The 23,680-nt window shown below is 42.7% G+C and overlaps 4 protein-coding genes across 4 annotated transcripts; 3 read left to right on the top strand and 1 right to left on the bottom strand.

Moving 5' to 3' along the window:
• The first annotated feature begins 1,145 nt into the window (after window positions 1–1,145).
• Window positions 1,146–3,078, top strand: LOC129187236 (frizzled-7-like). The gene has a single exon (XM_054786188.1). It carries the CDS (start codon window positions 1,287–1,289, stop codon window positions 1,743–1,745), a length of 459 nt encoding a protein of 152 aa, XP_054642163.1. The 5' UTR covers window positions 1,146–1,286; the 3' UTR covers window positions 1,746–3,078.
• Window positions 3,079–5,884: 2,806 nt separating this feature from the next.
• Window positions 5,885–11,163, top strand: LOC129187232 (frizzled-7-A-like). Its single transcript, XM_054786180.1, has one exon. The coding sequence runs from the start codon at window positions 6,326–6,328 to the stop codon at window positions 8,024–8,026; it is 1,701 nt and encodes a 566-aa protein (XP_054642155.1). The 5' UTR covers window positions 5,885–6,325; the 3' UTR covers window positions 8,027–11,163.
• A 318-nt stretch (window positions 11,164–11,481) lies between these two features.
• LOC129187235 (putative gustatory receptor clone PTE03) lies at window positions 11,482–23,081 on the top strand. Its single transcript, XM_054786186.1, has 4 exons — window positions 11,482–11,643; window positions 12,284–12,321; window positions 15,225–15,488; window positions 15,563–23,081. Exon 4 carries the CDS (start codon window positions 21,163–21,165, stop codon window positions 22,075–22,077), a length of 915 nt encoding a protein of 304 aa, XP_054642161.1. The 5' UTR covers window positions 11,482–11,643; window positions 12,284–12,321; window positions 15,225–15,488; window positions 15,563–21,162; the 3' UTR covers window positions 22,078–23,081.
• LOC129187234 (olfactory receptor 10A6-like) lies at window positions 11,873–13,472 on the bottom strand. The gene has a single exon (XM_054786185.1). The coding sequence runs from the start codon at window positions 13,372–13,374 to the stop codon at window positions 12,424–12,426; it is 951 nt and encodes a 316-aa protein (XP_054642160.1). The 5' UTR covers window positions 13,375–13,472; the 3' UTR covers window positions 11,873–12,423.
• Window positions 23,082–23,680: the final 599 nt, after the last annotated feature.

Raw genomic sequence — 23,680 nt, 5'->3', positions numbered from 1 at the left:
TCGTATTTATCCCGTCATTCATCTCATCCCGCATCCATTCATTGGTCCATTGAGCAGAGACATGCAAAAGATGATTTGTGAAACACCCTCAAGGGAAATCACAGTCTGCTAACAGTCAAGTTAATCAATAACTGAACCGGCTGGTGTCTTCAATTATTACACAGCTCTGTATACACACATTTCACCGCAGCAACAACAACAAACATGTCATCACGAGTGGCCCGCACGTTGAATTCATCTCCCACAACCGTAACTGAAGCGCCTGAATGTCGTTTGCGAGACAGACAGAAGCATTACGTCTGCTGATGAGGCGCTTTCATTGTTTCGGTTTTAAATGCTTTTCTTTTATAGTGTGAATGTACACTGATAGAATTACAGTAGATAAACACCCAAATTTGACTCCTCTCGGTGACCAATACTTACTAAAACACATCATGTGTGACCATAACATACTGTACATATGCAATTTGTATCCTCTTTCTTCCATCTCAGCTGGTAAAAAGTCCGTCTATGATCGTATTTAACCCGGAAGACGTCGTGTTGTATTGGAAGTTTGGCTTTCACGAATGTCATCCTCCTTTAAATGTATGAACATAAATGGTCAATAACCATAATTCATGTATGTAATATACTGGGGGGTTATTTTTTTTAGTGACTTCGTTAGCATAAGGATGTTTCTATCGTCTTTATTGACCAAGACTGAGCTACGTAAAAACTTACGCAATGCATGTAGCGCAGACGTAAATGTCATGTCTGGCTGACACGTAATATACATGAATGAATACAATAAAACAACACATAAAATGCAGTGATATTTCAATGTAAACAACCATGGTCCACCTAGCAGTATATCCTGCTTAGGCTCGAACCAGCGTCCACAGATCCGCACTAAAAGTACAAGCTGTCCAACGTGGCTCTTAAGGCGCCAAGGAAAAAGGTTTACCAACGTCCTTTTTTTACATTTCTGGCTCAAATCCAAATATATTTGGTTCAATATGGTACAAAAACATGAGTTGAGATACTTATTTTGCACTATAGCGTAACACTGAACCAACTACAGTATAGTGCTGTTTATGTTTAGTGAGACTTGAAAAGCTTGACATAATTGGCTTGGTTGGAGATTTTGTGAAAGGGTGGGAGGTGTTTTTCCCTCCACATCAGTGACTTGGTTCTGCTTCAGGACTTTTACAAAGACCATCAACAAGTCACACTGGAGGTTTTATTTAGATGTGGATGTGCTTAGCGTCACTTTTTTGAGTCCAAGTTGTTATTTTTCCTGCTTTACGATGGCGGCAGTTAGGTCCACCGCAAGGTCCGTGTTTGTGCGGATCTTGTGGCTGCTGTGCGGGTTCTTCTTCTTCACCCTGGCTACCAAAAGCGAGAGTGGACGCCGTGAGGTGTGCCAGCCTGTCTCCATCCCGCTTTGCGCCGACGTTCCCTACAACCAGACCATCATGCCGAACCTCCTGGGCCACACCAAACAAGAAGACGCGGCGCGGGAGATGCACCACTTCGACCCGCTGATAAACGCCAGTTGCTCGGCGGATCTCACCATGTTCCTGTGCACCGTGTACGCGCCCGTGTGCACGGTGCTCGAGGAACCCATCCCCCCGTGTCGGGACCTGTGTGAGCGGGTGCGACAAGGATGTGAAGCCCGGATAACGGAAGCGGGTTTCCAGTGGCCAGAGAGGCTTCCTTGCGAGGAATTCCCGGTGTCAGGACTCTGCGTGGGGAGCACAGCCTAGCCTTGCTAGCAACAGCGACTTCTTTGCTTCGGCTCGACCATTTTCCATCATACAATCTGTACTACCGTAAAAGGCTTTAGATATGACACTGTTGCTTTAATTCAGTGGTGTCCAAAGTGTGGTCCAGGGGCCATTTTTGGTACACTGTTTTTTCTTGGCTGCTGGAACATTGTAAACATACAATGATTCCAGATTTGGAGGACATTTTACATTTCAGCCATAAAATGTCATATAATCCATGGCCAAAATACTAAAACATGCAGTTGTTGAGTAAGTCGTACTTGTACTGAGACAAAATTTAAATACACGGGGAGAAAATATCTAATTTAATAAATAAAAGAGTGGTATAGTATCTCCGAAAATGCTATTTTTTCTTTTCCCATCCCTTTGATGACCAAAGTGAATGTCAATTCAATTCAAACGTCCTTTCTTTGGTCTTGTTTTATTCATAAAGTGCCTCAAGTAATTGTGGTATAATTTGTTTTAATCAGCATATATTTTACATTTACATTTTTATGCAATTATATTGTTTTATAAATTAATTAGCCCTGCTTGAATGTCTCACTCAATCTCACACTGTTACATAATTATCAGGATAAAACAAATATAGTTTCTTTTCTTTACTACTTTATTTACCTTAGTTTGTCCGCTTTAAGTGCAGTAACAGTTAGTTAAATCGCTAAAACCCCCCCCTCATTTTTGCACAAATTGACAACCCTGTTTCTTTTCTGCTCTGCTTTCAAGTACCTGAATGTTGGTAACCACATATCATCAAAAATGTCAAATAATAAATATGCCTTTGATATCTGATCTGAGCTACAGATTATTTTACAGATTATTCATGAATACATCACAGAAAATTGGGAAAGAGAATGTGTGCTATTTTACATTTCGAAGCCGAAATGTCCTCCAATTGTGAAAAGGGTCAGGAAATAAGAAAACTACCAAAAAAAAACAACAGCAAAAATGTTCAAAAATGGCAAAAGGGTGAGAAGAAGTTGAAATGTTGCTACTGGGGATATTCGATAATATCGACCGACCAATATTTTGGAATAAAAATTACATATTGGTTCATATTGGCATGGGATTTTGCTGACAATGACATCAGCACACGAGTGATGACAAGGTTGCAAGGTGTCTGCTGTCTGGAATTATTTCCAAGTTTCACCTTCAGATTGTAAATATACAGTTTGCAATGACTGCAAAGAGCTGAAAGGGAGCATAAGGATGAACCTTTTTAGAAAATTAAAAAATATTAAACTGGCACCCCTGTCTTTTGATTTTTAAGTATGTTGTAATATGAACACCAGGTCAATGTCCCCTTTGCAAAGAAACACCAACTTTTTGTTCTCCTAGTCCTTTGGAAACCCATCTTTTCAATACAATTTGTCAGCAAATATGTGGCTTTACAATTTAAAGTTTATAAGTACTGGCTCCACTGGTCAAACACAGTCAAACCTCGATTTTCGTATGCCCCGGATTTGTATGATTCACTTTATTGCTTTTGTACAATATTTCACATAAGTTATCCGTTTGCCCTGTGCTGTATCGTTCTGCGAAATCGAGTGCCCAAACAAAGCACCCTAAGCATTGCTGACTCACTCATTTTGAGTGTGACTATAAAATATCCTGCCATGGGGGCAAAGAAAGTCGCAAGTTGAAGGAATTTAATACAAAAGGTGAGAAACACTGTTGAATTCCATCTCGCCAGGATGTACGGGAAGTCCGTATCAACAATAAGTTCCGTCCATTTGTCATTTATATTTATTTCACGTTGTTTTGTGCGTGTAAAACTTTAATTATTCTCTGAGCGTCTGGAATGGATTAGTTGGATTTACAGTACATTATTTCCTATGGGAAAAATTGCTTTGGTTTTTGTCAAACCTTTTGGAACAAATTAATAACGAACTGTACTTCCGTCAGTATTCTTAAATATGTATACTATGTACACTGCGTATTATTGTCATTGTGGACTTACTGAAAATAGCAATTGCAATATTCAGCCTCTTGTTCTTCTGATCTCAAAGAACAAGAACTGTGGCCCTGTCCACACAGGAACACTCCTAAGTTTTTTTTGTGTAGGGTTGAAACAAATTTGAATTCTTCCGTCTATCCTGTTGGACATGGCGTTTGCTTGGGGTGAAGAGGAGGAGGAGTTGCCAATTGTCACCACTTGAGGCCAATTCATCAGGAAGTCAATTCCCCAGCTGTGGAGGAAGGTGTCAAATCTCAAATCCATGTCACCAGTAGCACCAGGCAGCAGAGACGAAGGGGCGATCCACACGGAATCGTTTTCAGGTCAAAACGACAAAGTATTTTATCATTTCAGCCTCTCATCCACATGGGAACGGAACGGCGTTCTGGGTGATGCTTCCAGAGTGGGAAAATCTGAAAACGGCGGCTCGCCGTTTTCGTATGGGCCAGCAAACCCACTACAATTTCAAAACGACGACGTCATCGCCCCATTGCCGTCACCAGAAATGAGCTTTGACAACAAGCAAACATTTGTGGCCTCCAGATGATTTTTTTTTTTTACAAAATATTAGAATGAAGTCATAATATTTAAGAGAAAAGGGTTGTTTTACAAGCATTTTTTGGAAAATTAAGCTGGGAAAAAACTGTAATACCACGAAAACAAAGTCACAATGTTACAAAAAAAATGACAAGAAATTTGAAATGTTTGTAAAATTGAAAAAAAAACTTAGCAAAAATGGAAAACAAACAGTGAATACACTTTGTCACATATAACACTGAGATGCAGGCTGTTTTTTCTTCAAATATACATACCTTGTTAGCATATCTACATGGATTGGTTTAAAGTGTAAATTGTCCAAGTGTCCCCCGTAACCTTTGACTTTATTGTAGACGGCCCTCGCTGGGCAAAGTTTAGACACCCCTGGTGTAATGTATGCCAGCTGGTGTGGTTGACGCCTTAAGAGCTGCGCTGACAACGAGTACACAACTTGGGCTTTTAGCTCGTTGCCTAGTGCTGCTCAATTTAGCAGCGATTTGTGGATGCGAGTTTGAGCCCTGGCCAGGGTGCAGTGCTACACTGTGGTGCAATGAGTGTCAATAATCATCTTGATATGTATGATTTCCATAACAATATCTTACAATATACACAAAGACAGTGCTGTTTTTATTTTATAAATACTTTTTTCAAGACAAAAAAATTAAGATGTTCTAAAATGATTGTCTTAATTGAAGCGTGTAAGAGTTTATTCACAGAACCAATCCCATTACAGTTTGCTAAACTATTGCTTTAAGGCCTCGTGAATCCAAATTGACCTTTTGGCCTGTTTCAATACAACTCCACTTGTTGTTCAGAGGCGAGCTGACAGCAGGGAACTCTGCTGACTTTTCTTTTGAGTCGATCTTCCCCAACTGGATCTCCCACTCTTTCTCCTCCTGCCTCCCCGACCTTCTCTCTTCTTCCTGCCCCCTCCCCCACACCAAGCTACCCCCACCTCCTTTCATCCCACTCAGGCAAGAAACCAAATGCAGCAAGGCCAACAAGAACCGCCCACACCACCCTCACTTTGTGGACTGTGTGTGCGAATCGATTGTGTTGTAAATTCAACTCACTGTCGGTGTTTGTTCCCACATTGGTTGTTGCTGGAGGTGTTGCAGCGGCCCGTTTGAAATAAACCTCTTAGGGTAATGGATGCATGCTTAGAACTTTATACATTCAAACCACTTAACCACAATGCAACCCCATGCCTCAGGCCTGGGGAGATTCATTTGATAGAGTGGGAAAAAAAAGATTTGTTACTATGAGGCGAAAAAATTGATACCATAAATGATTCAGTGGAATGATGAGAATAATCTAGAAACAAACTGCAGGGCTGCACAAACTCAACTCAACTCAACTTTTTCTTCAGTGTCACTCACTTTCTTGAGAAATTAGCAGAAATTATGATTATTTCGGTAATATCTCTAGAGTAATTTAATTACTGTGGCATATTTTCCTCCGACTGGGGAGTGAGTGGCCAATCAGGGACGAGTCCTGTAGGAAAACAAGTACTGTGATTGGCTGAGACGCTGCACCGGTTTTAAGGCGCCCTGTGGCCCGCTGAAGGGGGAGGGGGGTTCTTGTGAATGGCGGGGCACCTTGAAACTGTTCAGAGTGACGAGAGCGAGCCTGCGGACTTCCAACCGCCTGAGAGCCGCCACTCGGAGGAGTCAAGCCACAAAAGATGGCCATTTGAGACATTTTTTATTCGCGTTTTCCCCCAAAGCAACGGCTACGCGTTACGCTCACTGGAGGAGCTTTGGTGCTCGTCGTCTTCATTTTTTCTGGAAGACCGGGACGTGTTTTTTCCACGGGAGAAGTGAGAGTGGGCTGCTTGGAGTCACTTACAAAGACCATCAAGAAGTCATGACACGACGCAGGATTTATTTGGATGTAACTCTTTAAAGTAACACAACATTCGACTGTGGGTCAAGCCGCTCGAGTTATACGAGATTACCACCGAGCCCTTTGGACGTTAAATGTAGATATTCGTCGCTTTTTGGACCCTTATTGAGTCGCCCTACTTGGATCAAAGTTTTTCCTTCCCTCCCCCTCCTCCTCCTCAACTATGGCGGCGGCCAGGTCCACCAGTGGCTATGTGCTTGTGCGGATCATGTGGCTGCTGTGCGGGATGTCCTTCTCACCCGCTTCTGCTCAACACTACAACAGCGAGAGTGGAATATCCATCCCGGAGCATGGATTTTGCCAGCCCATCTCCATCCCGCTCTGCACCGATATCGCCTACAACCAGACCATCATGCCGAACCTCCTGGGCCACACAAACCAAGAAGACGCGGGGCTGGAGGTGCACCAGTTCTACCCCTTGGTGAAGGTCCAGTGCTCCGCTGATCTTAAATTCTTCCTCTGCTCCATGTACGCTCCTGTGTGCACGGTTCTGGAGCAAGCCATCCCCCCTTGCCGGTCCCTGTGTGAGCGTGCACGACAAGGATGTGAAGCCCTGATGAACAAATTCGGCTTCCAGTGGCCAGAGAGGCTTCGCTGCGAGGCTTTCCCCGTCCATGGAGCTGGCGAGATCTGCGTGGGTCAGAACACATCCGAGCCCAGCAGCCCGGGCTCCTCGTCTTCACCGTACGCACCCGAGCTGATGACGCTTCCCCCCAGCATGGACCGACCCAAGTCTCCTCAGCACAATCAGTACCACGAGTTCTCCTGCCCGCTGCAGCTGGAGGTTCCATCCTACCTGGGATACAGATTCATGGGGGTGAAAGACTGCGGGGCTCCTTGTGAACCCACCAAGCCCACCGGTATCATGTATTTCCGGGAGGACGAGGTGAAATTTGGCCGCCTCTGGGTCGGGATCTGGTCCATCCTGTGCTGTGTGAGCACTTTATTCACAGTGCTCACCTACCTTGTGGATATGAGGCGCTTCCGATACCCCGAGCGACCCATAATTTTTTTATCTGGCTGCTATTTCATGGTGGCTGTGGCGTACGCCGCTGGCTTCTTCCTGGAGGACAAAGTTGTATGTGTGGATAAATTCAAGGATGATGGCTACAGGACTGTGGCTCAGGGGACCAAGAAGGAGGGATGCACCATTCTCTTCATGGTCTTGTACTTTTTTGGAATGGCCAGCTCCATCTGGTGGGTGATTCTGTCCCTCACATGGTTCCTGTCAGCAGGCATGAAATGGGGTCATGAAGCAATCGAAGCCAACTCGCAGTACTTCCACCTGGCTGCGTGGGCCGTCCCAGCCATCAAGACCATCACCATCCTCGCCATGGGCCAAGTGGACGGAGATGTTCTGACGGGGGTGTGTTTCGTGGGGATCTTCAACGTGGACGCCCTCAGGGGCTTCGTCCTGGCTCCACTTTTTGTCTACCTGTTCATCGGAACCTCTTTCCTTCTGGCTGGCTTTGTGTCCCTCTTCCGGATCCGTACTATCATGAAGCACGACGGCACTAAGACGGAGAAGCTGGAGAAGCTGATGGTCCGCATCGGAGTGTTCAGTGTGCTGTACACCGTGCCGGCCACCATCGTCATTGCCTGCTACTTCTACGAGCAGGCCTTCCGGGAGCACTGGGAGAGGACCTGGCACATGCAGACGTGCAAGCGCTTCGCTGTGCCCTGTCCCCCTCACAACTATGCCCCAATGACCCCCGATTTCACCGTCTTCATGATCAAATACCTGATGACCATGATCGTCGGTATCACTTCTGGCTTCTGGGTCTGGTCCGGCAAGACCCTGCAGTCGTGGAGGAGGTTCTACAAGCGCCTTAGCAACGGTAACCATGGGGAAACGACAGTGTGAAGTGGAACAAGGTACAGAATTACAATAATCGTTAAGAGAAATGAGGTCAGATAGCTTTCATTTTTATACTATTTTGGACTTTTTTCTATTTGTGACAAGTCCACAGGCCCGCAGACTCAACTTTTATCCTTTATACTCACCTTGGAATGGAACAATCCGCATAGTTTCCCCCAGAACTCTTTCTTTTATATATTTTTGGATTCCTAATGTACTGTATAATCTCTGCTCCGTGGACTGTCATGAACACCGGACTTGAAGTTATTATCCTTATTATTCACTCACTAAATCCTTTTACGTTTGCTTCCATTTTGAATGTACTTCATGTGTCTACTCTCACGGTGGCATGACATGACAGAAAAATAAGACTGATGGGCCTTAGAAACGGCCAAGGGTGTGCCGCAGCCACCCCACCGCCCCCGTCTCCTGACTGTGAATGCATTCTTCCGCCTTACCTGGCCCTGCCATTGTACATTTTAAGTTACTCTACTCGTAGTAGAAGACTGAACTGCTAATAAGCTTGTTAGATAAATGCAGTAGCTCCTGCCAAGGTGCTGCCCACAATCCTAGAAATCTTTGTAAACATTTTTCCACCTGCATTGAATGTTCACTCCGAAAGTGAATGAAGTTACTGTTTGTGTTGGTTTGCACGAAGGTTTGTTTGTTTTTTGTTTTTTAAGTGTTAAAAAAACGACTGTTACACTACAAGGCGCACTCAACTGAAAGTTAACGTGACATCACCGCGACTAAATTCCCGATGGGTTTCTTTTGTCTGTTACCGCCACGATGAAGCGCCGCCTTTGCTGTTACGGCTCGTTTTGAGCTTTTTTTAATGCCTGTAAAGAGCAAATCTACTCTGAGTCTCAATTGGCTTCTGAAGTTTTTGTGTTACGCTTCATCATGAACTCATCGGTACCAATGGGCGGATTTTAGAGACCACACACACAGAACAGCTCCGGCTCATTCTGTGTGTGTGGTCTCCAAACTGGACCAGAAAGACTGTAATACGTTTCTTCTGTGGGAGTGGATTTTGAATGTTGTTATTACGTAGATAAAGACGATTGTTCACACTTAAGCCTGACATTCTTTGCTTTTATTGCATTTAGATGTGTTAAATGGATTTCACTCATTTAAAAAAAAAAGAGACGCATCCAGACTTGAGATTTGACATTGATTTTATGAATTGCAAGTATCGCAAGCCTTTCAGAACAGAGAGAAGGTCGCATGGCTCTTTATGTTCTGCTCATGTGCCATACAGAAGCCATGTTTCTGTCCTTGTTTCAGGTTTGGCCCAAGTGGTGTGAGTGTGGCGGATACACCTCGCTGTGTTCAGCAGTCAGGCAGTTGTCATTTGCGTGTTTTTATGTGTGTTTAAGCGTTACATTTGCATGACGTCGATTGTTTACCTGCTCATAATTACATCCTAACAGACATGTTTGTAAGAACTGTCAACCAAGTGTCTTATAAAACAACCCATTAGTGTTTTTACAGGAGAGTACTGCTCAATCATGGAATCTGAGTGGTTTATGCATTCGGGTGAGGAGACATTCTTGCACATTGCGTTTAATCATGCAGCAGTAAAAATAATCAAACCCCCTTGATATTATTATAGCTTACACCAGCCTTTTGAGCCCGACTAAAAATAACTAGTCCGTGGGGAAAAGCAATCTTGTCAGTGCATCAGTGGATTTTTGTCAAGTTGCACATTTTTCTACATGTAAATAGCAAAAAGAGCCTTTCAGAAATGTGGGTTATTCTCCCCCCTCCCCAATCACACAAATTATATTATGAATACACTTCACAATTTTAGGAAAACATACTGTATATAGTCATTTTCATAGTACTATCTTAGCAGTATCCCCATATGAATGTTTGGGTTTTGCCGTGTGTAAGAGGTCATCTGTTTTGTTTTTGTATCAGCATCATTTCAGATATATGCATGTGTGTGTGTGTGTGTCTGTGTGTGTGTGTGTCTGTGTGTGTGTGTATAGGAACATTATGCAAGTACTCCATTTAACATCCAACTTCTTATAGGCATATTGTATTTATGGGGATGCTCGTTTGTCTCTTTTTTTTTTTTTTTACTTGTTTTTAAACACCTGTCGTGTCTGTACAGTCTGAATAAAAGTGATAAGGTTTGTAATGGGTTGTGTGACCTTGTGTGGTTTTGGACTGGAATTTGATACGTTACTGACACATCACCGGTCACCTGGAAAACCGCAGTTGACAAAACAATCAACGTATCGGCTTGTGCCCAAGTTGTTTTGTCAATACGCGGGATGTTTTTCATAGTTCGTAATAAAGCAGCAGACATTTTGTGCTCTTCTGGCATCTCAAGGGGAAAAAAAACAAGTCCTGGGAGCGACACATGATCTATTAGATATCAGGAGTAACACAGAGTCTACATTGTGAAGCAGCTTTGGCAGTACATGTTGCCAGCTAGTGAACAAAACACGTCTTTCAATGCTGCGTGTTACTGATACACGAGATGCTGTGACTGACAAATATTCTCTTTAATTAATGAGCTGATTTATTTTTTCAACATTTTTGTTTGCTACATAAACCCCAAAAATGTCTGTCACAATTTATGGTCTAATTTAATCAGCACTAATAATGTATATGGTCGAAGCAATATGTCATTGTAGCCGAGACGTTGGCTCATTTCTAGCATTTTGCTTATAGTACAATTCAAACAAATTTGATCCTAAGGACAAAACTACTGCAAATAAATACAAACAGTTTAAATGATTGTTTAGGAGCGCCACACTTAAAATCATCAGGGTCATCAGGTGCAATGTGTATAACATATACAGTTCCCAAAGTTGTAAAATGTTAAATAACATTCATTTACATCTTTGTTTGTGTGTGTTCATAGAATCATGCGTGTAATTATGACCTGTGTGTCGTGTGTAATTATGACCTATGTGAAAGTGCATGTGTAAAAACAAGTTGAACAACTGCTGGAAGTTTGCCCTGAGGGCGACAATAAACATTCTTCTAAGTTCTAAAAGTGAAAAAAGCCCCATGCCGGTTGGCGATTTTGTGAATGAAATGGCTTAAATGGCTATTATGTGTAATAATAGCTGGTAAAAGTTTAAAATCTTACAATTGAAACGACAGTGTGTTAGTCCCTTATTGAACACAATGTGGTATTTATATTCACGATTTGAATTTTAAATCAAAACATTTCAGTAATTGTCTAAATCTATACGGTTAATAAAGATATGCTTCAGTTACATAATTTCCTTAAAATGTCTTGTAATTTGGCAGATTGAAAGAGAGTGAGACGTCTCTGAAAATCATCTTTGCGCGTGTTCTTTGCCTTTAACGCCATGTTGGTATGAGAATGTTGCGCCACAGTGCCCCCTATCGGCGGCTGCTAACTAATGCACTGACTAGAATGTCCACGCCCAGTGAAGGACATGATGACGTAGCTTCTTTAAACAAAGCGGCCAAGCGCCGGTGGAGGAAAACTAGACGTGCGTGACGTTGTAGCAGGAAATGCTAATGAAAAACTTTGTAAGACAACACTACACCAAACTCAATACTCAAACTAATCATTTAATGTCAAAAAACAAAACAAAACTACAATTTATTCAGCAGTGACGGCAAAACATTTGGTGAGTAAAATGTCAACAAAATTGAAGTTATTATAAATTCAGAATGAATAGAGTGAGCCATTGCGGAAACCAACTAAGCTAGCTAAACGAAGGTGTTATACTGCACATTAAATGTCAGCGTTCATTCCTAAGCAGCTGCTCATTATTAAATATGACATGAACGCGAGCCAACAATGAGGTTTAATAGCACACCGTATAATACATTTAGGTTAGTAGGTTTCGAGCCAGTCTATAATCTAGAATGAATAGGATTATTATAGTAGTTAGTTGGTGTAGATTACACTGCGTCATAATGAGTGCTTATTTTTATATTTTACTCTATTTAGAGGCATCAGTCACAAAATATTGCTCTTTAATTAGTATAGATATGGAAAAAGGGGTAGGATTAACTCCTTTTCGGACATGTTGAATGGCGCTAATGTACTACATGGAGTTCCTGAATGGAGGAACCACCACAAACTACAGCCACAATGACAAAATTAATGTTATTTATTTCATGCAGCTTTTGAAGAGGTTGAGTGTATATTTCACTGTCTACCTAGCTGGTCATCTGACAATCATTAGCATTGCTTCCTGTAATAATGTGTTTTATTTGCATTCGCAACAACATCATGTTGTATTGTCATTTGTCTGGTGTTAGGTGACGGCGAGATGGTGAAATTCTATTCAGCTCTTCAGGTAAAACGAGCACAACCCCACGATTGCAAAAAAACATCTTGAGGAGAAGTAATCCCTGACACAACCACAAATAACACAAGTGAACAGTAAATCGGAGCTGCATTAAAAAGATTCTTGCAAGAAAAATACCTTTTTGCGCCACAGAATTTTTTTACACGCATGTCTTATCTTGGGCAGGTTTAAGCCATACATAAAGGGGGTGATTATTGGTTGGCAAACAAGCAGATAGACTGAAAAGAAAACACGCACTTTATCAGGTAAACGGCTCCCCTCAATCTTGGTCTCGAAAACGGTCAAAGTGCAGCCGACAAACAGGTTTGACACGGAAACAATCTGAGGGGTACAGGTACTGATGGCTTTCTGCTTGTTCTCTTTGGAGGTATTGAAACACACCACTAGGATCTGTATGTAGGATACCATAATGAGAGCAAATGGGATGGCAAAGGCCAGAATGGTGTATAGAAGTTCAGTTATACTGCTGACCACTGAAACCGAACACGCCAGTGAAGCTAATAATTGTGGGTCGCAAAACACCTTGTTGATAACATTTCCGCAAAATTTCAAATTGACAACAAACAAGAGGTGTAACAGCAATAGAGCGAACGAATACAACCAGACGAGTGGAATGATGACAGCCACTCTTCCTGTGTTCATGGTGACACTGTAATGCAGAGGGTTGCAGATGGAAACGTATCGGTCGTACGCCATTGCTGCTAAGCTGCAAAACTCGACAGAAGCGGACATGTAGATGTAGCACATCTGCAGAAAACACCACGAAACAGGCACTTCGTGGACGTCCGGGAACATCTGTGAGAGCATGAGGGGATACAGAGATGTGCTGCCGCTAATCTCGTTCACCAGCAGATTGCACAGCAGCATGTACATCGGCTCGTGCAGCCTCCTCTCCACAAATATGACCACAATGAGAACAGTGTTGGCCACACATATTGAAAAGTACCATAGCAGCAGTAGGATGAAGTACAAGTACTTCAACTGTCCCATGTTAGTGTAGGCGCCCAGCACAAAGAATGCAATCTCACTTGAGTTCTCCATCCCTTATTTTGACTGATTGTTAAAAAGCAGAGCCGAGTATCAGTGCTATTCACTGTTCGCATTGACAAAAGAATGCAAGGCGTAAGACAGAACAGAGGTGCATCAACATCTGAGAGGTATAACAACATGGAATGAAAATTGGATTAGAAGGCAGACATCAGTTCCATTGTGATTATTTTGTAAAATTCACCAAAAATGCTATAACAAAAAAAAGACATGTGATAGAAGACCTCACAGGATAAGGTAGAGCTCCTGTTGGCTCCTGCATTTCCCCCCTGCCCAGTCAGCCCTACAACAGCCACGGGTGAACTTATATGGCTGTAACGACCAGTGGGGCGGGCCATACCACATCCTCGGCAAACCTATCACAAGTCTGATCTTAATAACTCTTGAAGGAAAACTGTACTTTAAAAAAAAGTGCCCATCATCCACAATCCTTATGTGAGACATGAACACACACCTTTCTCTTTTCTGTGCGTTGTAAAGGTATAAAAACAGATAAAAAGAGACAGCTCATAATGGGACACACCCCGCCTACAAAGACCACTATTAAAACACTTACAAAAACATCCAAGAAGGTTTTATGGGTTTATATCCATGCTGTAATCATGTAGTAACAGGTACATTCATGATAACATGTAATACTCACAGTATTTTGGTCCTTTTAAGCATTACTGGAACTTCCTTCCTGGGCACATTGATTTCACACAGCATTCAATTTTCCAAACTCAACAGAAACTCAGCAGCGGTAACGGCAGCTCCAAGAGGTAGCGTTACCTTTTGGTAGTGGCCTCAGGCGCTGACGCGCTGCGGGCGAGTTTGTGGTGAAGCTAGTCGCTGGCCGGCTAGTAGCTAGCCCGTGTGGTGTGGCAAGGTGTCAATACGCCAGTAACCTAGTTCGATCAGCGTAACAATGTTAATAATAATAATAATAATGTCGCTGTAGCTTGGTTAATATGCACGTCATGTTATATGTAAATGGAGCGTTGTTGGCGCTTTTTGGAATTTTTTTCAGAAGGCTTTTAGGCGTAAAAAGTATTTCCCATTACATTGTTAGATGCATCTTTTTAGCTGTTTTCATATCTTTAGAACGCAGAAAAGAGAAAGACAAATGTGTTGATGTCTCACATGAGGATTGTGGATAATTCAAAATTCCAAAAGTGCAGTTTTCCTGTAAGACTTCTCATTGTCTGCACTTTTGTGTCTGTTTGCATAGATTACAGGATTTGTTGTACAATACATAGTGAATCAGTTTAATAAATAGTACTAAGTACTTACTGTAAATTCGGGACTATTGAGCGCACCTGAATATACAATGGGTGTGAAATGTGTTTGCCTCCTTGCTGATTTCTTATTTTTTTGCATGTTTGTCACACTTGAATGTTTGAGATCATCAAACTAATTTAAATATTAGCCAATGACAGCACAACTGAATACAAAATGCAGTTTTAAAATGAAACATTTAATGATTTGTCATACTTCGCAACACAGGAATGATCACTTCCTGTCCTGCCCTCGTATTTTGGTATGCTGCACTTCCTGCTGGGGGTAAGATGCAGCTGCTTTACCCCGTGGAATTGTGTGCAGCTGTTGGCAATTGCATTTAGATGGGTTTATAAGCCCAGCATCGTCACAGGTACGGTGCTGGGTGTTACCTCAGTTTTCGTCGCCTGTGCTGTCACCTGAATGTTCTCCTTACCTGTTGCTACTGCCCAGGACTGCCGTGGATGCTTTCACAGAGACTTTTTTTCCTTTTTTTGTTGCCGTATCTTGCACTGTGAATATTCGCACCTGCTTATGCACAATGAGACAACTTTTAATTGCACACAGCGTCTGTCTCTGCATACCAGGGGTCAAGCATTCAACAGCACCACTACAAAACGTAAGTCTCCAGCCGCTGCAGCGCCATGCCTGGCCGAAAGAAAGTCCCCAGGTGCTGCAGTGCCACGCTTGGCCGAGGGCAAGTCTTCACCTGGACCGGCGCTCCAGGATGAGGCCAGGTCGCTTCCTGTTCTGCGATTCTGGCCGGACTGTCTTCAGCTCTGGCTTTGCGGACCTTGCTGACCCAGCTGTCTCCAACTCCGGCGTCGCAAACCATCCACAGTTTACAAGCGGTAAGTTCTCACCCGTCATTCTTGGCACCTGCGACGATTCCCGACCTGTCCTGACCGGCTGCACTGTTGCGCAGCCTGTCGTCGCCACTGGACGTGGGCCTGTCATCTTTGTTCATGCCTCCGTGGTGGGGGGCGTGCAAGTCAGGTGTCCCTCCGCCATTCGTCTCTCCACCCACCCTTGACTTTTCAGAACTATGCAACGTCTGGCATCTGTTCTGTGGAGGGGGATACTTTCAGCCTTGTTGCCTTATCCTGCACTACTGTGAGTATGCTTATCTTAACTTTTAATTGCACATTGCACAATACAAGTGTCTGTCTCTTCATACTGGGTGCCAAGCATTCAACAACACCGCCACAAAACGTAATATTATTGAGGGAATAAAAAAAAATCCAAACCTACATGGCCCTGTGTGAAAAGGTGATTGACCCTAAACCTAATAACTGGTTGGTCCACCCTTAGCAGCAAGAACTGCAATCAAGCATTTGCCATAACTTGCAATGAGTCTCTTCCAGCGCTGTGGAGGAATTTTGTCCCACTCACCTTTGCAGAATTGCTGTAATTCAGCCACATTGGAGGGTTTTCCAGCATGAAGCGCTTTTTTAAGGTCATGCCACAACATCTCAATGGGATTCAGCTCAGGACTTTGACTAGGCCACTCCAAAGTCTTCATTTTGTTTTTCTTCAGCCATTCAGAGGTGGACTTGCTGATGTGTTTTGGATCATTGTCCAGCTGCAGAACCCAAGTTCGTTTCAGCCTGATGACCCAATATTCTCCTTCAGGAGATTTTTGGTAGACAGCAGAATTCATGGTTCCATTTATCACAACAAGTCTTCTAGGTCCTGAAGCAGAAAAACAGTCCAAGCCCATCACTCTACCGCCACCATACTTTGCTGTTGGTATGATGTTCTTTTTCTGAAATGTGGTGCTACTTTTAACCAGACACACACCTTCCAAAAAGTTAAACTTTTGTCTTGTCAGACCACAGAGTATTTTCCCAAATGTCTTGGAGATCATCAAGATCCTTTTCTGGCAAAATTGAGACAAGCCTTAATGTTCTTTTTGTTCAGTGGTTTTCGCCTTGGAACTCTGCCATGCAGGCCATTTTTGCCCAGTGTGGAGTCATGAACAATGACCTTAACTGAGGCAAGTGAGCCCTGCATTTCTTTGGATGTCGTTGTGGGGTCTTTTGTGACCTCTTGGATGAGTCGTTGCTGCACTCGTGGGTAATTTTGGTTGGCCAGCCACTCCTGGGAAGGTTCACCACTGTTCCATGTTTTCGCCATTTGTGGATAATGGCTCTCACTGTGGTTCGCTGGAGTCCCAAAGCTTTAGAAATGGCTTTGTACCCTTTTCCAGGCTGATCGATCTCAATTAATCTCATGTTTTAACGGGGGGGAAATCACTCTTTCACACAGCGCCATGTAGGTTTAGATTTTTTTTCTTCTTTAATAATAAAAAGTTTCATTTAAAAACTGCATTTTGTGTTCAGTTGTGTTGTCATTGACTAATATTTACATTTCTTTGATGAACATTTGTGTGACAAACATGCAAAAACAGAAATCAGGAAGGGGACAAACACTTTATCACACCACTGTAAACCCACCAAATTTAAAGAGAAGTTTTGTTTTTTTTAATATAGAGGCCTCACTTGTCTATAAGGCACAGGTGTCCATGTTGGAACATGGGACATTTACACAGAAAGACACACAGTAAACCTTGCAATCCTACATACACTCGGTCTTCTCAGCATCACTCATTAGTTCCAGTGAGTGAGGTGCTTATTTTCGTCGGAGTTCAACAGCTGCCGCGGTCCAAGCAGTAGCTGTAGTAATTCTACACTTGATCAAATGTACTTAAGATTTGTCAGATCAGAATGCGATCGCTGCATAAGACTTCAAATATTAGCGTTCACTTCACAACTCCAGTTTACTATTTCCTGAATCTGCAATCTATGCATCATCGGACCTGCAGTTCTTATCGCTATAAATTAGCCGCATAATTGTTCAAGCTGCAAGATTCAAAGCATGTGAAAAAAATAACGGCTTATAGTCTAAGGTCACTACCACACAAAAGAAAAAACTCAAAACCCAAATATCTACTTAGAAAGGAAGTACGATTAAAAACTCTTATTATAAATCGGTACATTTATTTACTACCAAAGACAAAATAAAATAAATACCCGTGGAGATTTGTGGGGACACGAGCCGGGCCGTGGGTCCGAAAAGGTTGTGGACCACAGGGCTAAACAAATCTCAGACATTCAGACCAAAACATACCACAAGACATTTTTTTTCCAGTGTTGATTTGATAGACAAATAGCTGATGCAATTCCCCTTTGTTGTGATGCTTTGCCACAGAGGCACAGACATACACAGTGTAAACATGATGATTAAACCTCAGGGTCATTCGTCCACTATCCCCATGACACCAATCTACTGTCAGTGTATGGCACTGGGACCACATGTCCCCTTGTGGAGCACATATACAAACATGTGTCCAAAGTCCCTCCACACATCATGGTGACAACAGACAATTTGTCCAGAAAAACAGGAAAGCTAAGTTCCTATGGGGAATGATGTCTGAAAACAAACCTAAAGGAAAAAGTACAAACACAAAGGAGGGCAAAGGCAGGCTACTAATAAAAAGGAAGCAATAAAAAAACTCTTAATACTCAACAACAGGGACCAAAGTAGAACTACAAGTAAGTAAGACAAGGAAAGCAGGCGCAACAAGGTGGACCGGGGAGGCAAGGGTCAAGTAAAAGTCCGCTATCCACTGTCAGAAGGCCTGAACGCAGTCGGGTGGAGTATCATTCATTCATTCATTCATTCATTCAAGATGAATGTAGCAGGAAAAGCAAAAGACATGAGCATGACACTTTCAGTCAAATTCCCCCATATAAAAATATTTACAATACCATTGCACCTCGGTTTTCATTGTGAATCCGTTCCAAACTGTCAGTGGAAAACTGATTCATATGAAGGATCGATTTTTCCCAGTGAATTCGTTCCAAACACCCAAAAACACATTTTATCGAGAATAATTGTAGTTTTGCATTCAGAATGCAAACTAGATATTAATGGCAAATGAAATTGATAAATGAACATTTAGCATCACTTTTACCTTGACTGAAGACTTGTTGGCAAAGACGGTGATGAGCGCCGAGGGAGGAGGGGAAGGCATAGCTACACGGGCACCACTTTTGTGTTTTGCTTCGACTTCTTTCTTGAATTCAATAGTGTTCCTCACCTTTCTTATCAAGGTGCTGCCACTTGCAACTTTCTTTGACCTCATGGTGGGTTATTTTGAAGCTGTACTTAAAAAAAAAACAAAAAAAAACAGAAACACGTTAACACCACAGTTCAGTTAGCAAAGAACGACAGTCCACAGTCCGGAGGGGCGACAAAGCTGGGGGACAATGACTTCCACACAGTTGGACGCAGTGCATTTAAAACAAGACAAGACTGAACCAACATGTGGAATTCTTTGTTTGGGAGTTCATTTCCGTGGAATGAAACGCGAGCAAATGGACTAGCTTGTTAGACACAATGTTTGAGCGTATGATAACCAAGACATATTTTTAGCAATAATCTTTGTCGAAAACCGTAGGTATTACTGTATATCTGAACAACCAAAAACACCGATACACTCCTGAACAAAATTTTAAGGCCAGGCCAGTTGAAAAATTGCAAGAATTTACATTCTTTCAGAGGTTCTAAGTATAGCTTCAAAATGCAAAAAGAACAAATGGGAATGAGACAAAACAAATGCAAACAAGCATTGAAGTGAAATAGGCTGCTCATCAACTGATCAAAAGTTGAATCCCACAGGCTTTGGGAGCCAAAACCTTGGCACAAATGTGGATTCCGTCATTTTCTGTCAGGTATTCACACTGTCATGATCTCCTGATGGCAAAGGCAAAAAAGCTTTCTCTCTTTGAACGCGGTCGGAATGCTGAGCTGCATAAGCAACAGTCCCCAAAGCGCACCATTGCTGCTGAGGTCGGGCGCAGTAGGCCAAGCGCCAGACCCAAAACAATTTCACTTGCACTGTGCTGGAGGATACAATTGGCTTTCCGTAAAGACACGGGACGATCCTTGACCCAAATGAAGGTTGTTACTGGTGCAGAGTGCAGTCCAGTAACCGTCAGACAGCATCTGCGAGAGAGGGATTTGAATAGGCCTGTCACGATCATTTTGCCGGCCTCGATAAATTCACATGTCCATGCATGCGTGTTTGTTTTCCTCGGCTCTCTTTACCACACAGGCTGGATGACAAGAGGGTTCACTCTGCATCTGTCTGTGTGCGTTGGCGCTAAAGAGAGTGAACCCTCCTCTCACATTGTGCCTCTTTGTCCTAGTATGTGGAGGCAAGACTACACGTGAGTGGATACTCAGAATGCTAGCAGCAAGTTAGCCTCTTGAGCGAGCATACGCTAACACAAATAAAGGCACAAATGGGATGGTTTCTAAGGCGAATGCCGCAGCCCCAGTGTGGGAATATTTTAAACAGAATGAACAACGTGAACGCATGAACACTAATGAATCGATATGTCGTATTTGTTCGAAAGTAGTGAAGAGGAAGAAGACCAATTTGACCAACCTGTATCCACACCTCAAACAACCATCCTGTTCAATTTTCCCAAGTAGGGAAAAAAATACCGCTGGAGGTGCAGCGGAGCAAAAAATTTGGTCACTAATATCGATTATCAACAATAATTTGTAGGACAATTAAAATTAGTTATCGTGACAGGCCTAGATTTTAAGAACAAAAACCATCTTCAAAGGCCTCGTCTCCTTCAACGCCACAAGATTGCCTGTTTGAAATTTGCACGAGAGCGCCAAACATGGGACATTGAAAGGTGGAAGAAAGTTTTATTGTCTGATGAGAAAAAATGGAACCTTGACGGTCCTGACGGCTTTCAACGTTACTGGCATGACAAGGAGATCCCACCTGAGATGTTTTACCCACGGCACAGTGGAGGGGGCACCATCATAATCTGGGATCGTGCTTTTTTCCTTAAATGGAACAACAGTGTTTCAGGTTGTGCGGGGGCGTCAAATGGTGGATGGCTATGTGGAGATGTTGTAGGGGGCATCCCTCATGACTGAAGACTCGATTGTGTGGTAATTGCTGGACGAGTAATTTGCCACTGCTGACATTGCCGCAGTGATTGACAGCACGCAGTAGGTGCAGGTGTGGAAGTCCAGACATGAATTGGGAGCAAGTCAAAGAAAAAGTAAAAACAAGAGGAGGCTCGTGCTTCACTTAAAGGAAAAACTTTGTCCCACAGCGTTGACGCCACATAAGAGTCTGCGTAGAGCCCCTGCGTATTGATACTACCGATGTTTGCATCTGGAAATGAGTATGAAAGTAATGGCAAGATGATGATGACGTTGACATTGGCTGAAGTCTCCAGAGTGTGCGTGTGTGTGTTTAAAGCCGAGCGCAGCCGTAATGGAGAGCAACACCACACCACCCCACGGCGACATGAAGACCACTTGTTGTTGTAGCTTGGTAAGTCCGCACTAACTGCCTCACATATCCTGTACTCTTCAATGACTCACATTTTCCTTTTCACAGATGCTGTCCGATTACAGCCCGGCTTTCCTTTCATATTAGGAAAGGAAGGTAGGTAAAAAAGACAACAACAAGGGTTTATTGCAGCTGGGATGGAAAACGTAACACTGTCTTTGTACTTCAACCTGACCATGTTTGTGAACATCGGCCCGTATCGCTACCCAGCGTTTGCCTTGTGCCTGCTGCTCTACGGCTTCATCGTCTGCGCCAACCTGGCCATCATACTGGTGATAAGTCGAGAGAAGAGCCTCCACGAGCCCATGTACATATTTATCGCGTGTTTATCCTTCAACGCTTTGTACGGCTCCACTGGCTTCTTCCCCCGACTCCTGGTGGACCTGGCGTCAGACCATCACTTAATCTCACGCATGGCTTGTTTCACCCAGATCTACTTCATTTACACGTACGCCGCCAACGAAATGACCACGCTCAGCATCATGGCATACGACCGCTACGTGGCCGTGTGCCACCCGTTGCACTACCACGCAAAGATGACCGCCGCAAAGGCGTTGGCGTTGGCTGCGCTGGCGTGGCTTTTCCCCGCTTTTATCCTCACCGTGTGCATTTACCTGTCCGCCTCGCTGCCTCTCTGCGGCAACGAGATCCAAAAAGTGTTTTGCGCCAACTGGAACGTGGTGAAGTTGTCATGCATCCCGACGCTCATCAACAATATCGTCGGCATGTTTCTCACCATAACCACGGCTTTTGTTCCTCTGGTCTACGTGCTGTACACGTACACGCGGATCGCGAAAGCCTGCTGGAGACGCTCGGCGGAATTTAAAGTCAAAGTATTTCAGAGCTGTTTGTCACACGTTGTCACGTTTGTCATTTTTTCCATCACAGCGTTTTGCGACATCGCCCTCAGCAGATATAACCTGGAAGAGATGAACCCATTCGTGGCCGTCATTTTATCCCTGGAGTTTGTTGTTATTCCTCCCTTTCTCAACCCTCTTGTGTATGGAATGAAGCTACCAGAGGTACGCAGACACATTTTGAAGATGCTGTGATTTAGGGCGGAATTCTACGCAAGATAACGAGTAATGCAAGAGAAGCAGAGGAGCTCTTATTTTCACTGTCGCAGCAGGGCGGTGCTGAGGGTAGTTCCTCATATGGCTTGCAGGGGGAGGCCTCGTTTGATGGTGAATGTATTTGATTGAGTTAGGTGCTGCAACTAACAGTTTCTGTTTTTAGTCGATTCATCTGAAGCTTGTTGTTCTGACTAGTCAAGTAATCGGTTCGGCCCCAGACCAGGGGTGTCCAAACTTGTTCCACCGAAGGCCACAGACTGAAAAATGAAAGCATGCAAGGGCCTCTTTGATATTTTGTAAACGAAGCTAAGACGGAAAACCTGCATCTCAGCTTTGTGATATAGGCGAATAAGTCGTATTATTAGGAGGAACTTGGCTCTTTGCTCTTTTCCCCCCCCCTATTTTTGGTGTTTTTTTTTTTTTTTTTTTTTTAATTTTCCAAATATTTTAACTTTCTTCTGAAGTCATCTTTGCAGATAGACACTTTATTCATCTCCAAGAGAAATTCACATTTCTCTGCAAAAATGTCACAATGAACTTAATCACTTAAATCACAAAATAAAATGAAACAACCCAGGCGAGACAAGAAAAATAAGACATAGAATAACAATAAATAGACAAATAAATAAATATGGGACAGATCACGTCAAATTTGCAGTGCGATAATACATAATGAATAATATTAATACATCATAATAGTAATACGTCAAAATTGAGTAAGTCCAGTCCTGTGTGTGTTTTTATCGCTCCCCCTCTGCTGTGTTGAAAAGCCGCATGGTGCGGTGGGGGGGGGGATCATCTGCTCTTGTACATTTTCTTCTCGTGATATTATGACATTATTCCCATAATATTGGCACCTTTCCCCCAACCTAATCCAAAAGTACTTTATTAATTAACTTTATTTTGCTTTGTTTCTCATAATATTACAACTTTTAATAAATAATGTATATTTCTTTAATATTTCAACTTTGTGCTATTTAAATGACACGTTTTTCCTCTTAAAATTACAAGTTCATTCTCGTTAAATTGTGACTTTTTTTCTTGTTAGAATACAACTTTATTCTTGTATAACTACAGCTGTTGTTTCAATTTCTGCTGGGTTTTTTTTCCCCCGCAACTATTTCAACTTCTAGTAAATTTCGTTCTTGTAATATTATGACTTTGCTGCCATAATATTGTGGCTTTATTCCCATAATGGTATAAATTTTACCACAATCTAATTTCCCCCCAAAAATACATTAGTTGTTGTTTGGTTTTGTTCATAATATTACACCTTTAAAAAAAAAAAGGCCTTTTTGTCTATGACTGTTGTAATTATTACATTCAGCTAATTTGTAATTTTTTTTTACATAAACTAATTAGGGAAAATCTTTTTTTATATGTTTTTTTTTTGTGAAGTTTAGCCGTGGAATTCTGTTGGACACTTAAATTGATGCATTTTTTTCCAATGGCACTTTTACTTTGGTGAACAGAATGAATACTGACTAGGATAAACACATTGTAACCATTTGCTTGCTAAGCCAAGATTTATTTATTTAAACATGCAAGTTCCCCCGTTTCAACATGATGTGCACATGTGCAT

This window comes from Dunckerocampus dactyliophorus, chromosome 9, assembly GCF_027744805.1.
Source record: "Dunckerocampus dactyliophorus isolate RoL2022-P2 chromosome 9, RoL_Ddac_1.1, whole genome shotgun sequence".
Lineage (NCBI taxonomy): Eukaryota > Metazoa > Chordata > Actinopteri > Syngnathiformes > Syngnathidae > Dunckerocampus > Dunckerocampus dactyliophorus.
Note: the sequence above shows the minus strand (reverse complement) of the source record. Positions and strands in the feature narration are given on the sequence as shown.